General features: G+C 40.0%; 1 protein-coding gene across 3 annotated transcripts in view; it reads right to left on the bottom strand.

Moving 5' to 3' along the window:
* IDE (insulin-degrading enzyme) overlaps nucleotides 1-14,813 on the bottom strand; it is a 131,009-nt gene that overhangs the window by 84,928 nt on the left and 31,268 nt on the right. For all 3 annotated transcript variants that reach the window (XM_011947837.1, XM_011947838.1, XM_011947839.1), the window contains exon 2: nucleotides 1,198-1,382. In XM_011947837.1, coding sequence (XP_011803227.1) covers nucleotides 1,198-1,382 — 185 coding nt within the window. The remainder of the gene's footprint in view (nucleotides 1-1,197; nucleotides 1,383-14,813) is intronic.

The raw sequence follows: 14,813 nt of genomic DNA, 5'->3' as shown, positions 1-14,813 counted from the left end.
TGGGTGGATCACCTGAGGTCAGGAGTTCGAGACCAGCCTGGCCAATGTGGTGAAACTCCATCTCTACTAAAAATACACAAATTAGCTGGGCGTGGCGGCGGTCACCTGTACTCCCAGCTACTCAGGAGGGTGAGGCAGGAGAATCGCTTGAACCTGGGAGGTGAAGGTTGCAGTCAGCTGAGATCACGCCACTGTACTCCAGCATCGGTGACAACAGTGAAACTCCGTCTCAAAAAAAAAAGAAATGTGCACACGAGGCTGGGCACGGTGGCTTACACCTATAATCTCTGCACTTTGGGAGGCCGAGGCGGGCAGATCATCTGAGGTCGGGAGTTCAAGACCAGCCTGACCAACATGGAGAAACCCTGTCTCTACTAAAAATACAAAATTAGGCGGGCGTGGTGGTGCATACCTGTAATCCCAGCTACTCGGGAGGCTGAGGTAGGAGAATTGCTTGAACTAGGGAGGTGGAGGTTGCGGTGAGCAGAGATCGCACCATTGCACTCCACCCTGGGCAACAAAAGCGAAACTTCTACTCAAAAAAAAAAAGAAATGCGCACACAAGAGCCTATGAAATATATTAGGCCAGGCACAGTGGCTCATGCCTGTAATCCCAGCACTTTGGGAGGCCGAGGTGGGCAGATCACAAGGTCAAGAGATCAAGACCATCCTGGCCAACATGGTGAAACCCCGTCTCTAATAAAAATACAAAAATTAGCTGGGCGTGGTGGCACGCACCTGCAATCCCAGCTACTCAGGGGGCTGAGGCAGAAGAATTGCTTGAATCCAGGAGGCAGAGGTTGCAGTGAACCGCGATTACACCACTGCACTCCAGCCTGGCGACAGAGTAAACTCTTGCCTCAAAAAAAAAAAAAAAACAGAAAAAGAAAAAGGAATATATTATTAAATGTACCAAGGTTAAAAAAAAAATTATAACTGTTACTGTAAAGAATGGCAATGAATTTTTGCTGCTAGGTCACCTTAGGTGGGAATCTAACAAAATGTCCTTAGAAAATGTAAGATTATTTGACTGAGACAACTGCAGTTTACCAATAGCTTTACAAGGGTTCTGGTATAAAATAAGGTACACGGAACTGGTAACTACTGAGTATTTAAACACGTATGGAAAGTTCTAATAAATGTTAACATTATGTCAATGAAACAAAACGAGGCTTAATTCACAATTTTCAATTGTACCTATATGCACATCAAGTGCTGCTGATGACTTATCCGTGGTGGGATCACTGATAAGAAGTACTTTGATGCCATTGGCCAGCTCTAGCCCTCGATATTCTCGCTTGTCTTCAGGAGACTTGGTAATGTGATTTCCTATTCTCTTGATGGCTGGATTATTCATTTTGCTGTAAGTCTTTTTTTGGAAACTGAAAAGAAAGAGATTATTAATTGTTTTGTGACTTTATTTTTAAGGACAAACAATAACATCAACTAAACCCATATAATACATCATCAGATTTTTTTAAATGCTGGAGGAAAACTTTTTATAGCCACTCTACAGGATGCAGTCATTCCTTTCCTCCCTCTTACCCCTCATTCTTTCAGAGAAATGCTAACAAAATTGTTTTCATGGAGCCATATTTGTATCTGAAAGAGCACATGGATAGGGATTTGAGACAGGGTGGCTTAGACCATGTGTTGGTCTGTATGCAGAACTAGAATAGAGTTTTTTGCTGGGTGTTCTTTTTTTTTTTTTGAGACAAGGTCTCACTTTATCACCCAGGCTTGTATGCAGTAGCATGATTTTGGCTCACTGCAGGCCTCAACCTCCTGGGCTTAGGCAGACCTCATCCTCCTGCCTCAGTTCCCCCAAGCAGCTGGGATTATAGGCGCTCACCACCACACCCAGTTAATTTTTCGTTTTTTTTGTAGAGATGGGGTTTCAACTTGTTACCCATGCTAGTCTTGAACTCCTGAGCTCAAGCTATCTGTCCACCTCAGCCTCCAAATGTGCTAGGATTACAAGCGTGAGCCACTACGCCTGGCCTAGAATAGAGTTTTATTTCACACTATTTCAGAGGTATCTGCTGGAATAAGTTAGGTGAGATGTTGTGTAAGAATTATTACTGTGTCAGTCCAAACACTGCTCAAACTGATGATATTGAAAGATAGGGTAGATCTGGAACTTGCAGGTCTGATATACACATGCTCAGAACATAGGGAACAACCCCCATAGGGAACAACCCCCAATGAGGAATAATCCTGTAAAGTTCTAACATAAAATAAGAGACCTGTGTTGTCCTATGATGGCAGCAATAACAAGGACATAAAACAAACAAACAAAAAGTTGGAAGGACCCCAAGTAATTTTTATAATCTGCTGAAGAGCTGAATGCCAGAGCAGGAAAAGTCTGGCAATCTTAACAGAGATGTCAGAAAAATTCTCTTACAAAGGGCTTCCTCTGACAGTCTTCTTTCTTCTCTAGAAAGGTCAGATTACAGTGATGGGAAAGGACTATCAGTACACAGAATCCTGTAGGGATGCTGGCTGGTATTAGGGCAGTGAAGGGACTTTCCAGAGTGTGGGGTATGTATGTTTTTTGAGAGCAGGATAGATGTAACTTTTGTCTATACTGGAGATTGCTTAATAGACCAAAAAAAAAAAAAATTGAACCTGCTACTACTGGCAGGTTAATATACTGCCAGTATATAATTGAGTAAAGCCAAAAACATATCTGAAACTATAGAGGAAAAATAACCCTCTCTGAGCACATTTGCTTCTTACCTGCAAGACAAACTAAACAGATCTGACTGTTCCTTAAAGACTGATAGCTAGATTTAAAGGTAAGTAAGAGGGGGAAGAAATAAGCATACAATTATTTTAGATAAATTTTTTTTTTTTAAATCTCTAGAGATTGAGAGAGGAAAAAAATCTAATTTGCTTTCACCGTTATACTCTCCTCACTGAAATCACCTGTGACTATTCTCCTAATCTGCATAACAATTGATAAACCAAAGGGGTTTGTTGCTATTAAGACTGTCCCCTAGATCCCCTAGATCTATTTTTTTCTTTTTATCTCGCCCTCTCTTACAGTGCTGATAGATCTTCTTTAGAGGACAGAAGATATGGAATTTTAAAGATCAACATATCATACTAAATGTGTAATACTGGTTTTAAAAATAACATAGTACTTTACAACAGATAGCGCTAATGGTCTTGCCCTATTTATAGTAAAAATCATTTCTTGGAAAACAAAGTATAAAATATAATACTAACACATTGGGACTATAAGGTCACTGTTGGAAAATTCAAAAGCAACTTGAAACTGAAAAGCCATTATTAACAATTATTTTTGGGCAGGTGCGGTGGCTCACGCCTTTAATTCCAACACTTTGGGAGGCCAAGACGGGCAGATCACAAGGTCAGGAGATCAAGATTATCCTGGCCAACATGGTGAAACCCTGTCTCTACTAAAAATACAAAAAGCAGCTGGGCATGGTGGCATGCACCTGTAGTCCCAGCTACTTGGGAGGCTGAGGCAAGAGAATCGCTTCAACCCAGGAGGCGGAGGCTGCAGTGAGCTAAGGTCAAGGCACTGCACTCCAGCCTAGCGACAGAATGAGACTCCGTTTAAAAAAATAATAATTATTATTATTATTTTCTATCTCATTGGCCATAAACCACTTAAATTCAATGTCAAAGAATGATGAAAATATCTGAGTGCAAAGTCTAAAAAATGGTGTTTGTGGTAAAATAGTAATAATTCCCAGGGTGACAGGAAATGGTCTATTTCAGACTCCAAAGAGGGGTACAAGGAACCTCAGATAACAGTCCTAGGCCAGCCACAGTGACTCACACCTGTAATCCTAGCACTTTGGGAGGCCGAGGTGGGCAGATCACCTAAGGTCAGGAGTTCGAGACCAGCCTGGTCAATATGGTGAAACCCCGTCTTTACTAAAAATACAAGAAATTAGCTGGACATGGTGGCGGATGCCTGTAATCCCACCTACTTGGGAGACTGAGGCAGGAGAATCGCTTGAACCCAGGAGGCAGAGGTTGCAGTGAGCCGAGATCATGCCACTGCACTCCAGCCTGGGTGCGACAGAGCGAGACTCCATCTCAAAAAAAAAAAAAATAGCTCTGGTTAAGACATTTGGCAAAGGACAATCTGTTTAGACTGCAGCAAATGCCTTCAGTGTGTACGCAGTTTGTTTCAACAACACTGAATTCAATATAAATTAAATGATTTTTTAAAATGAGCCCCAACTTAGCAGCAACATAACACTAAATAAGCCACAAGGTAGCCTCCATTAAGACCCCCAGCAAGAAGGGCAGTGTGAAAACGGCAGTGTTAATAAGAACCTCTGTGTGTACCAAAGAGAATGCCTGAACTTACCCCAGGCAAGAATCTACTCCAGGGAGAAAAGGGGTTGGTCTTCTAGCGATAGTTATACTCAATTTCCTCTGTGGTGCCTGACCCAGTGAGTTTGACTTAGGTAACCAAGAATTACAAATGATTAAAGTGTAATAATGATGATGATGATGATGGTCTAAAACTTCTGTCTAAACCACAACTGTGTAGAAGGGAGATGAAATATAGCTCACTTTGGAAGTATAAATTATCTTACTATGTGGGAGGTTAAAAACTCTATATAATAAAGATAACCACCTCAACTATAAGCTACACTCTGTACTTTTTTTCAGGGTTTCAACTTCCCTTATCTGGATTTTAATTTTTTCAGACAAAAAAATATTTAAATTGTAAAACACAGAATAGGATGTAGGTAGACAAAACAGTTCCAACTCAGTAAGAACTATTTACAAATTATCAGAGTTCATCACAGGCATGGATATAACTTACTTGGATGCTGAAGTTGTGTTGGATTAATATTCCTGATATGGCTGAGAGTAAAGAGATGGATTTATTCTACAAGTCACACATAAAAATTAGTCCAACTACTTTTTGTACAAAGGATTAAGAAAAGCTAAAAATTTCCAAGGTGGCAATACTCCCTAATCAAATATCATGACTTCTTGAGGAAGTAAAACCCAAAAGAAACAGTAGCAACATTTTCAAACAAAACCTATTTCTGGCAATCCTATTCAATACAAAGTCTGGGTTTACCTATAGCGTATCTATCAACACTTCCTACAGCAATTTGATTCTCACCTTCTGGAGAAGTGAAGACAATGACTGGGAACTCTTCCTCCTCTGATGATGAATTCATCAACAGCTTGCCTGTCTCTGTATTTATACTCATAAGATCACCTGTCTATCTACCTCAGATCATTAGCATAAAGCCTTCAAGAGTAATTTTATTTACAGCAAATGTTCTCCAATAAGCAAGCATAATGACAATTTAGATGACAAGCTAGTGTTAACCCAAATGCTTTCTCAGACATTTATATTTTTAACTTGTTAAAGTTAAAATTTTAGGAGCAATAAAATTACTTTCAATTCTAGGGACATTGTCATACACTGGAAACTTCATAAGGCACAGAAATGTCTTTTCAGCACTCTGATAAACTGGAGAGATATTTAGTAATTAATTACAACACTTATATTGTCATTTTGTTCAGAATTTAAAACAATGACTATAATCACAGAAGATAAAAGCTGGAAGAGCCACTAGATGTTATCTAGTCCTTTGTAGTTCATAGACTGGCTACACTGGCTTCTCCTGGAAGTTTGTTAAAAATGCAAAATATCAGAACCCACCAGAGACCTACTGAGCCATAATCTGCATTTTAACAAGATCCCCAGGAGGGCTAGATCCCCTCATCTTACATACAAGGAAGCTGAACCTCAAGGAGTTTAATAAATCAGTTGCCCACGATCACACAGCAAAAAGTTATAATCAAACTCAGTCTTAACTCCCAGTCCTGTGTCCAGCCTCCCCTCCATATCCAAACAAACATTTAAGAAAGTCTATTAAGGTCCAGGCATCACACTACGCAAATGGTTACAAAGATGAGTACACCAGAGCCCTTGTTTTGAAGGAAACCAGACTAGTGATGATGTCAGATATAAAAACAGGTCATTATCTTTTTTTTCTATTTTTTTGAGACAGGGTTTCACTCTGTCACCCAGGCACAATCTTGGTTCACTATAGCCTCACCATTCCGGGCTCAGGTGATCCTACCACCTCAGCCTCCCCAGTAGCTGGGACTATAGCCACTCACCACTGTACCCAGCTAATTTTTTGTTTTGTTTTATAGACAGGGTTTTGCCACGTTCGCCAGACAGGTCTCGAACTCCTGACTTCAAGCAATCCAACCGCCTTGGCCTCCCAAAGTTCTGGGACTACAAGCATGAGTGACAGTGTCTGGCCTCTAGGTAATTTTTTTTGTATAGATGGGGTTTTGCCATGTTGTCCAGGCTGGTCTTTCAAACCCCTGGGCTCAAGCGACTGCCGCCTTGGCATCCCAAAGTGCTGGGATTGCAGGCATGAGCCACTACACCCAGCCCAGGTCATTATCTTTTAAGTGTGGTGACAAAATTGTCCCCAGAGCACTATGGGAGTAATAGAAGGGGTGCACCTAACCCTGTCTAGGAGAGGAGAGTAGAAGCACACCAATTAAAAGGTACGGAGACAATCAATCAAGATAGAAGGGAAATATGTGAGCGGAGCCTGACAATGAAGAAAAAGCATGAGGAATATAGTGGAAAAACAAGAAGCATGGTGCTAATGAACTATAACAGGAACTCCAGGTCACGATCATGGACTAAGACATGTAAAGACCTAAATTTCAGGTATGCAAAAACAAATCCCCAAATATAAGGTCATTTCCAAATTCCACACCAAGAGTAAATTTTACTATGCAAAGAATCTTTTATTCAAGTGACCTTTCAGTCTTTCTCATCTCTCTTTCAAGTGTTTCACAATCAATATAGTAGCAGATTGGGAAATTTTACTTTGCTTTTTGCTTCCTACTCACCTCCACTGGTCTCTTACAAATTTAAAGTCAGACCTGATTTAGAAATAATGACCTATAAACCTGAACAGGTGAGTGATCACGTTAATAGTGAATTACAAACCAAAACCTCCCTTCTGTGGCCTTCTGTGGAATCCATCCACCCCCTCCCAAAACCATAGGTGGAAGTCAAGGCCTATAGCACTCATGCATGTGGAGGAGGAACCCAGAGAGAAAAAGCCTGGAATCAAAACCACACTACATAACATTCCCACTTCCTTGCAGAAGGCAGAGGTAAATAAGCAGAGGGTGACAAGATAGTGGTGGTATGAGCCCTAGGATGCCTCAACATATTAATGCTTAAGACCATATATCCGAAGTACTATTAATATTACATGAACTAAAAAATAACAACATGTCTTAAGGAACCACCTACCCAAAGCTCTTCAGTTATAGGAACAGGTATACCTCACTTCATACACCAGCTAGATCATAAAGTTGGGTACGAAATAAAATCCTGTCAGTTAAATCTTATTCACCCCTGATGTTTTGCCAGGCAGAATATCAGCTATTGTAACTCTATGTCCTGGCCCTCTGGAAAGGAGTTTATGACAAACAAATAAACCCTTAAATGAAGTAGGGTGGTTGCAATTTAAAGAAATTCTAAAGCAGTATCATTCTAGAGAGAAGTGCTTTTGCAAATGTTGTTTTAGTTTGATGCATGCCTATCAATGGTTGTTCATTCCAAAAGTGACAAGCTTAACACAGAATACTTTATAGAAACGTTATAAAGTTTAAGCAAATGAACAAAACCTGTTTTAGACCTTGTGCCAGAGAGGTAACTATAGAAAGTTTCTTATAGTTCGGGTACCAAGGGTGTTTCACAAGTATCCTTCTTCCACATGGAGTTTTCTGGGCTGTTAGGAAATGTAAGATATAGGCTGGGCGTGGTGGCTCACACCTGTAATCCCAACACTTTGGGAGGCCGAGGTGGGAGGATCACCTGAGGTCAGGAGTTTGAGACCAGCCTGGCCAACATGGTGAAACCCCATCTCTATTGGAAATATAAAAATTAGCCAAGCATGATGGCGCATGCCTGTAATCCCAGCGACTCGTGAGGCTAAGGCAGGAGAATCGCTTGAACTCAGGAGGCAGAGGTTGCAGTGAGCTGAGATTGCGCCACTGCACTCCAGCCTGGGTGACAGAGCAAGACTCCATCTCAAAAAAAAAAAAAAGATAGAATACTATTGCACAAATCTAATCCTAACAATCACTCTCATTTTTTTAAAGTGTCATGTGCTTTATAAACCGTTCATTTAATCTTTCCATTCTCCCTAAGTGGTGGGTCATGACAGCTGTTCACAGTCATCCTCTTCAACTCCAAATGAGAAACAAAAGCTCAGTCAGTGCTTGCATACTAAAGTATAATCAAAAAGAAAAAAAAAAAAAAGGTAAGTGGTTAAGTGACTTGCCCAACGGCAAGCTGATTTGTGGTAAAGCTGGAACTACAGAGAAAGAGGAAGCGTGGGAAGGGGAGGAACAGAAGGTGGTGCTGAAGGAAATCATATACTGGTTTATTCTCCAGCTCCTGTTTATCACCCTCACAGTCCTTCCCTGACCCCATTCTTCTTCCCTTACAATCCCGAATAACAAAAGCCAGGAAACAAAAAGTAGGTCAAAATAAATGCTCCAAGGAAAGTTTTCAGTTTTTTACTCCTTCTTCTGCATATAAAACAGAGGTGTAGGGGGAGTCTGGAATGCTTCTAATCTACCAAAGGAGTCCCTTAGCTAAGAACCATAATACATGGCAGGATTAAATGTATAACAGGTTTAAAGCGAGAGAGTATATGTACAGAACTGCCTCATGCATGAGAGGAAACATAAAAATAAGTACTACAGTAGGCATGAATGGGTTTAAGTATACAAATTTTTAAAAGTATACATTAAACCACAGGATCAGAAAAAAAGGGAAGAAAATAATAATCATCTTGATAGGTGCAAAAAAGTATTTAAATTCTAAAACAACGATTCATGTATTTTTTTAAAGTCAGCAAACTGGAATTACATTTCTTCATTTTAAAAAGAATATCACAGAAACTATGGTAATTATCATACTCAATAGTTTATATTACAAATAATGTAAACAATCTCACGCCCTCCTCTACCAACACGATGCCACTAACATTTCTTCTATTTCAACACTTTATTGGTATTTCTAACCAGTCCAAATAAACCAAGAAAGAGAGACAAAACACGTAGAGATGGGAAAGAGGAAAAAAATTAACATGATTCTCAAGCAATATGATTATGTATATAGAAAATCCCAAGAATCTACTGATGACTTCCATTTCTGGGTAGGATATAGTAGCTCATGGCAAACAAATTCAACTTCAACTAGAAAAGGCCATGATAAATTACAAAAGTCACGTTTGCAAAGATGTTGGAAAGTTGTGCAAGCAACAGGATTGGATAAACTAGTTCCAGAAAGGCAAGCAACCTCTGAGGTGAGTTGATAATCAATAATCATCATTCACTTTCTTCTCTGAAAATATTTGCTAATTCTGAGTGCAGATTGAAGATCATGCTTGCCCTAAGCAAAGGGACTCTACTGGATGAAGAGATATCATTGAGGCTTCAGTGGTGGCATGAAGTTGGTGTGACAGATTAAAGTCCCAAGAGGTCCCAAATTTGCAACTAACTTTCCCAGCAGAAGATTTTCTGAGATACTACTACATATTTACCAGAATGGCTAAAAAGAAAAGGAGGGCAAATACCAGGTGTTAAAGAAGTTAACAAACTCTCACACACTGCTATAGAAATGCAATTTGGTATGGGCACAACCATTTTCAAAAATTGGCACTATACACTAAAGCTCACATTATGACCTAACAACGCTAGTAACAGATAAATAACCCAAATAAATGCATTTATATGTTGATAGCAACACTATTCAAAATAGCCCATACTAGAAATGATCAAATGACAAGCTCACATTATGACCTAACAACGCTAGTAACAGATAAATAACCCAAATAAATGCATTTATATGTTGATAGCAACACTATTCAAAATAGCCCATACTAGAAATGATCAAATGACAATCAACAATGAAATGATAAATTGTACATTCACACAATGGAAAGTATACAGCAATAAAAAGGAATAATATAGAACAAAGCACAATACACATGAATCTCACTAATATAAGGTTGAGTGAAAGAGGCTAGACACAAAAGACTAAATACTGTAACCTTCCATTTATACAAAGCAGAAGAGCAAGTAAAATCAAGCTATGCCTTCATTCCAGGATAGTCATTACCCTTGGGAGTGGGAGTAGTGATTGGATTTGAAAAGGAGAATGAAGGGGCTTTGGGGTTCCAGGTCATGTGCCGGTTATACAGGTATGTTCAGTTTGTAAAAATGCATTAAGTTGAACACTGACATCTTTCAATACAAAGTTCTTAAAAATAGAGCTTTTCAAAATATCATAAAACACAGTAAAATAAAAGGAAGTGGGAGATACATGAATTACTGATATTACAAATATCAACCACCAAAAATCATCCTGGAAACAGTACCACTTGAATACTGGAAAGTAGCTACCCATAACAAAGAGGTGCTAAACTAAGCTCACTAAGGAACAGAAGTACAATTAACATAATTAAACCTTCTCAGGTGTGTCTTGAGACAATTACTCCTGTTGATTGGCCACAAGAAATAGGAGGCCCATGTAAGTACAGCATCAGTCAACAAAGTTAACTCAGTATGCTAAACCTTTTAACTCAGGTCTTTACTCATTACATATTATTTGAACTAGCTTTTAGTAATTACTTTAGACTCTAGTTAATATTTAAAAATAAAACTTGACACTCCCAGTAACTAATAAAGAGCTAAGTATAACATAGATAAAGCAAAATGATTAAACTTTGAATAAATTGTCCCCTCAACAACTTTCAATATTTATACCAAACAATTTCTAATTCAGGATTTGAATGAGACAAATTATTTTTAAAACAAAATTAAAAAAATACCATGCAAAGTTAACATTTCTTCAAACTCAATTAATTTTACATATGGGTAACCTCTCATAGATGCTTCATGAACCCAGAACAGCAAGGGCAGCTTAAAGACACCTGTCATGGTTTTCTTCTTCTTCTTCTTCTTCTTTTTAAGATAGGGTCTCACTCCCATCATCCAGGCTGGAGTGCAGTGCCACTATCAGGGCTCACGACTTCCTGGGCTCAGGTGATCCTTCCACCTCAGCCTCCTGGGTAGCTGGGACTACAGGCATGCGCCACCATGCCCGGCTAATTTTTTGTATTTTTTTTTTTTTTTTTTTTTTAGTAGAGACAGGTTTTGCCATGTTTCCCAGGACTACTCGAACTCCTGGGTTCAAGCAATCTTCCCACTTCGGCTTCCCAAGTGCTGGGATTATAGGCACAAGCCACCGCGCCTGGCCTGGCTTCTAAAGATTAATTCAAATTAGTTACAGGTCGAAGAGTTATCAACCTGTAACTAATTCTCTCAAGACAGCCCTCTAAAAAAAGCAAACCATAAATATCCCTTATCAAAAATGGCTGGGATCAGAAGTGTTTCAGATTTTCCTGGATTTTAAAATATTTGCATTACATTTACCAATAGAGCATCTGCTTTGAGCATCATGTTGGTGCTCAAAAAATTAGAATTCTGGAGGATTTCTGATTTTGAATTTTTCAGATTTGGAATGCTCAACCTGTATTCTGTACAGAGGGTTCAGTTCCACCTATATGTACATGCTGGTTCTGACAGAAGATAATCTGCCCAACTCAGAGAATGCAGCCTCAGGAAACTTGACCTGTACTTTGCCTTAGTCTGATTCTTCAGTGTCTGCACTGATCTACTGACCACTTCCAGCCCGTGTTCGGTAATTACATACCCTCACCTTTACCAAATGACCTCTCTGCTCCTGAGGTACTGGATACTACCGGACTATTCCAGTCAAACCAGATTTTCTGGCCTCATCTAGTGTGTTTTTGTTTTCAAAAACAGGTCTCCCTATGTTGCGCAGGCTGAACTTGAACACCCAGGCTCAAGCGATCCTCCCATCTCGGCCTCCGAAGTAGGACGGTGTGCCATCGTGCCCATTTTGGCCTCATCTAGTTTTGACAATCAAGAGTTAGATGAGGCCAGGTGCAATAGCTCATGCCTGCAATCCCAGCACTTTGGGAGGTCAAGGCAGGTGGATCACCTGATGTTGGGAGTTCAAGACCAGCCTGACCAACATGGAGAAGCCCATCTCTACTAAAAATACCAAAATTAGCCAGGCGTGGTGGCGGGCTCCTGTAATCCCAGCTACTCGGGAGGCTGAGGCAGGAGAATTGCTCGAACCCAGGAGGCAGAGGGTGCGGTGAACTGAGATCGCGCCACTGCACTCCAGCATGGGCAACAAGAGCAAAACTCCATCTCAAAAAAAAAAAAAAAAAAGTCAGATGAAATGTATACATGGCCCATTAAATTGACAGGGGTACCTATAGTTGCATCATACTCAGGCAACCTTCACAGGGTTTCTACTGTAAAATATGTTTATATAAGCTTCACCAAGGTATAGTTCCTGGTACACAGCAGTCATCCACGAATGGTAACTTGATTATTATAAAATCATCATCATTATTATGGTCGTAGTGGGTGAGGTGCAAACAGACCACCTCCATAACCACCATGTTATTACCAGCATTCTTAACACATACTTATGTGAATTCCAGATGTTATTTGTCATCTCTGGTGGTCAAAAACATTCATTAGGCAGGCTGATAATAGGATTATACTTTATAAGACTATTAGGAAAACAGGTAAATAATTATCCCTTTATAATTGCAATAGATGAGCCAGTGTTTATAGTGAGTAGTTCTCAATGGGTGACTATTCCCACTCACCAACCCCCACTGAGGACATCTGGCAATGACTAGAGGCATTTTTTATTGTCACAACTAAGGTGCTAATGGCATATAGTGAGTAGAGGCCAGGGATGCCACTAAGCATCCTACAATGCACAGGATATCTCCCACAAGAATTATCTGGCCCACACCTGTAATCCCAGCACTTTGGGAGGCTGAGGCAGGCGGATCACGAGGTCAGGAGATCGAGACCATCCTGGCTAACACAGTGAAACCCCGTCTCTACTAAAAATACAAAAAATTAGCCGGGCGTGGTGGCGGGCTCCTGTAATCCCAGCTACTCGGGAGGCTGAGGCAGGAGAATTGCTCGAACCCAGGAGGCAGAGGGTGCGGTGAACTGAGATCGCGCCACTGCACTCCAGCATGGGCAACAAGAGCAAAACTCCATCTCAAAAAAAAAAAAAAAAAAGTCAGATGAAATGTATACATGGCCCATTAAATTGACAGGGGTACCTATAGTTGCATCATACTCAGGCAACCTTCACAGGGTTTCTACTGTAAAATATGTTTATATAAGCTTCACCAAGGTATAGTTCCTGGTACACAGCAGTCATCCACGAATGGTAACTTGATTATTATAAAATCATCATCATTATCGTAGTGGGTGAGGTGCAAACAGACCACCTCCATAACCACCATGTTATTACCAGCATTCTTAACACATACTTATGTGAATTCCAGATGTTATTTGTCATCTCTGGTGGTCAAAAACATTCATTAGGCAGGCTGATAATAGGATTATACTTTATAAGACTATTAGGAAAACAGGTAAATAATTATCCCTTTATAATTGCAATAGATGAGCCAGTGTTTATAGTGAGTAGTTCTCAATGGGTGACTATTCCCACTCACCAACCCCCACTGAGGACATCTGGCAATGACTAGAGGCATTTTTTATTGTCACAACTAAGGTGCTAATGGCATATAGTGAGTAGAGGCCAGGGATGCCACTAAGCATCCTACAATGCACAGGATATCTCCCACAAGAATTATCTGGCCCACACCTGTAATCCCAGCACTTTGGGAGGCTGAGGCAGGCGGATCACCTGAGGCCAGGAGTTCGAAACCAGCCTAGCCAACATGCTGAAATACTGTCTCTATTAAAAATACAAAAATTAGCTGGGCATGGTGGCACAAATCTGTAATCCCAGCTATGCAGGAGGCTAAGGCACAAGAATCACTTGAATCTGAGAGGTGGATGTTGCAGTGAGCCAAGATTGTGCCACTGCACTCCAGTCTGGGCAACAGAGTGACACTGTGTCTTTAAAAAAAAGAAAAAGATTTTGGTACAAAATATTAATAGCACTAAGGATGAAAGACCCTAGTTTACAATTCTGATTTTATTACCCCCAAAATAATGGAGGAAAATCACTGCAACCAATTCTATCCACTTAAACCCAGGAGACAGCCTCATTAAAGTACAAAAAGCTTCTATAATTAAACTCCCATCTATGTATCTATATATTTCTCAATCAATCAATCAAAATCTAAGCCACAAAAGATTTAAATGAAGAGAGAAAAAACTGATAACGAAAGAGAAAGAGAAGGAAACTTTACAGGAACCTTGTCCTAGAGTAAGGAATCTAGTGCACAAGTGAAGAGGTTAAGCTTAGAAAGAAGCAAAACCAGTTATGTCAGAATAGATGCTTACTGGATACTCAGTATCTTGCAGCACATATACTTGTTTAGGGAATAAATATATTATATATTATATATATACATAATATATTCAATGAACCCCTTATATAGATCCTATTATCCCCATTCTTTACTGGATGGGGAAATTAAAGCTCAGAAAAGTTATTTGGTTGGAACCACATAGGTATAAAATAGAAGAGCTAGGATTCAAATCCAAGTCTTTAGACACAAAACCACCATGCTGTTAAACACTTCACCAAGTTAAAAGTACAGTTCAATTGGCCGGGCGCGGTGGCTCAAGCCTGTAATCCCAGCACTTTGGGAGGCCGAGACGGGCGGATCACGAGGTCAGGAGATCGAGACCATCCTGGC

This window comes from Colobus angolensis, unplaced genomic scaffold (assembly GCF_000951035.1).
Source record: "Colobus angolensis palliatus isolate OR3802 unplaced genomic scaffold, Cang.pa_1.0 Scaffold270, whole genome shotgun sequence".
NCBI classification, from domain to species: domain Eukaryota; kingdom Metazoa; phylum Chordata; class Mammalia; order Primates; family Cercopithecidae; genus Colobus; species Colobus angolensis.
This window is presented reverse-complemented; position numbering and strand designations above follow the sequence as displayed.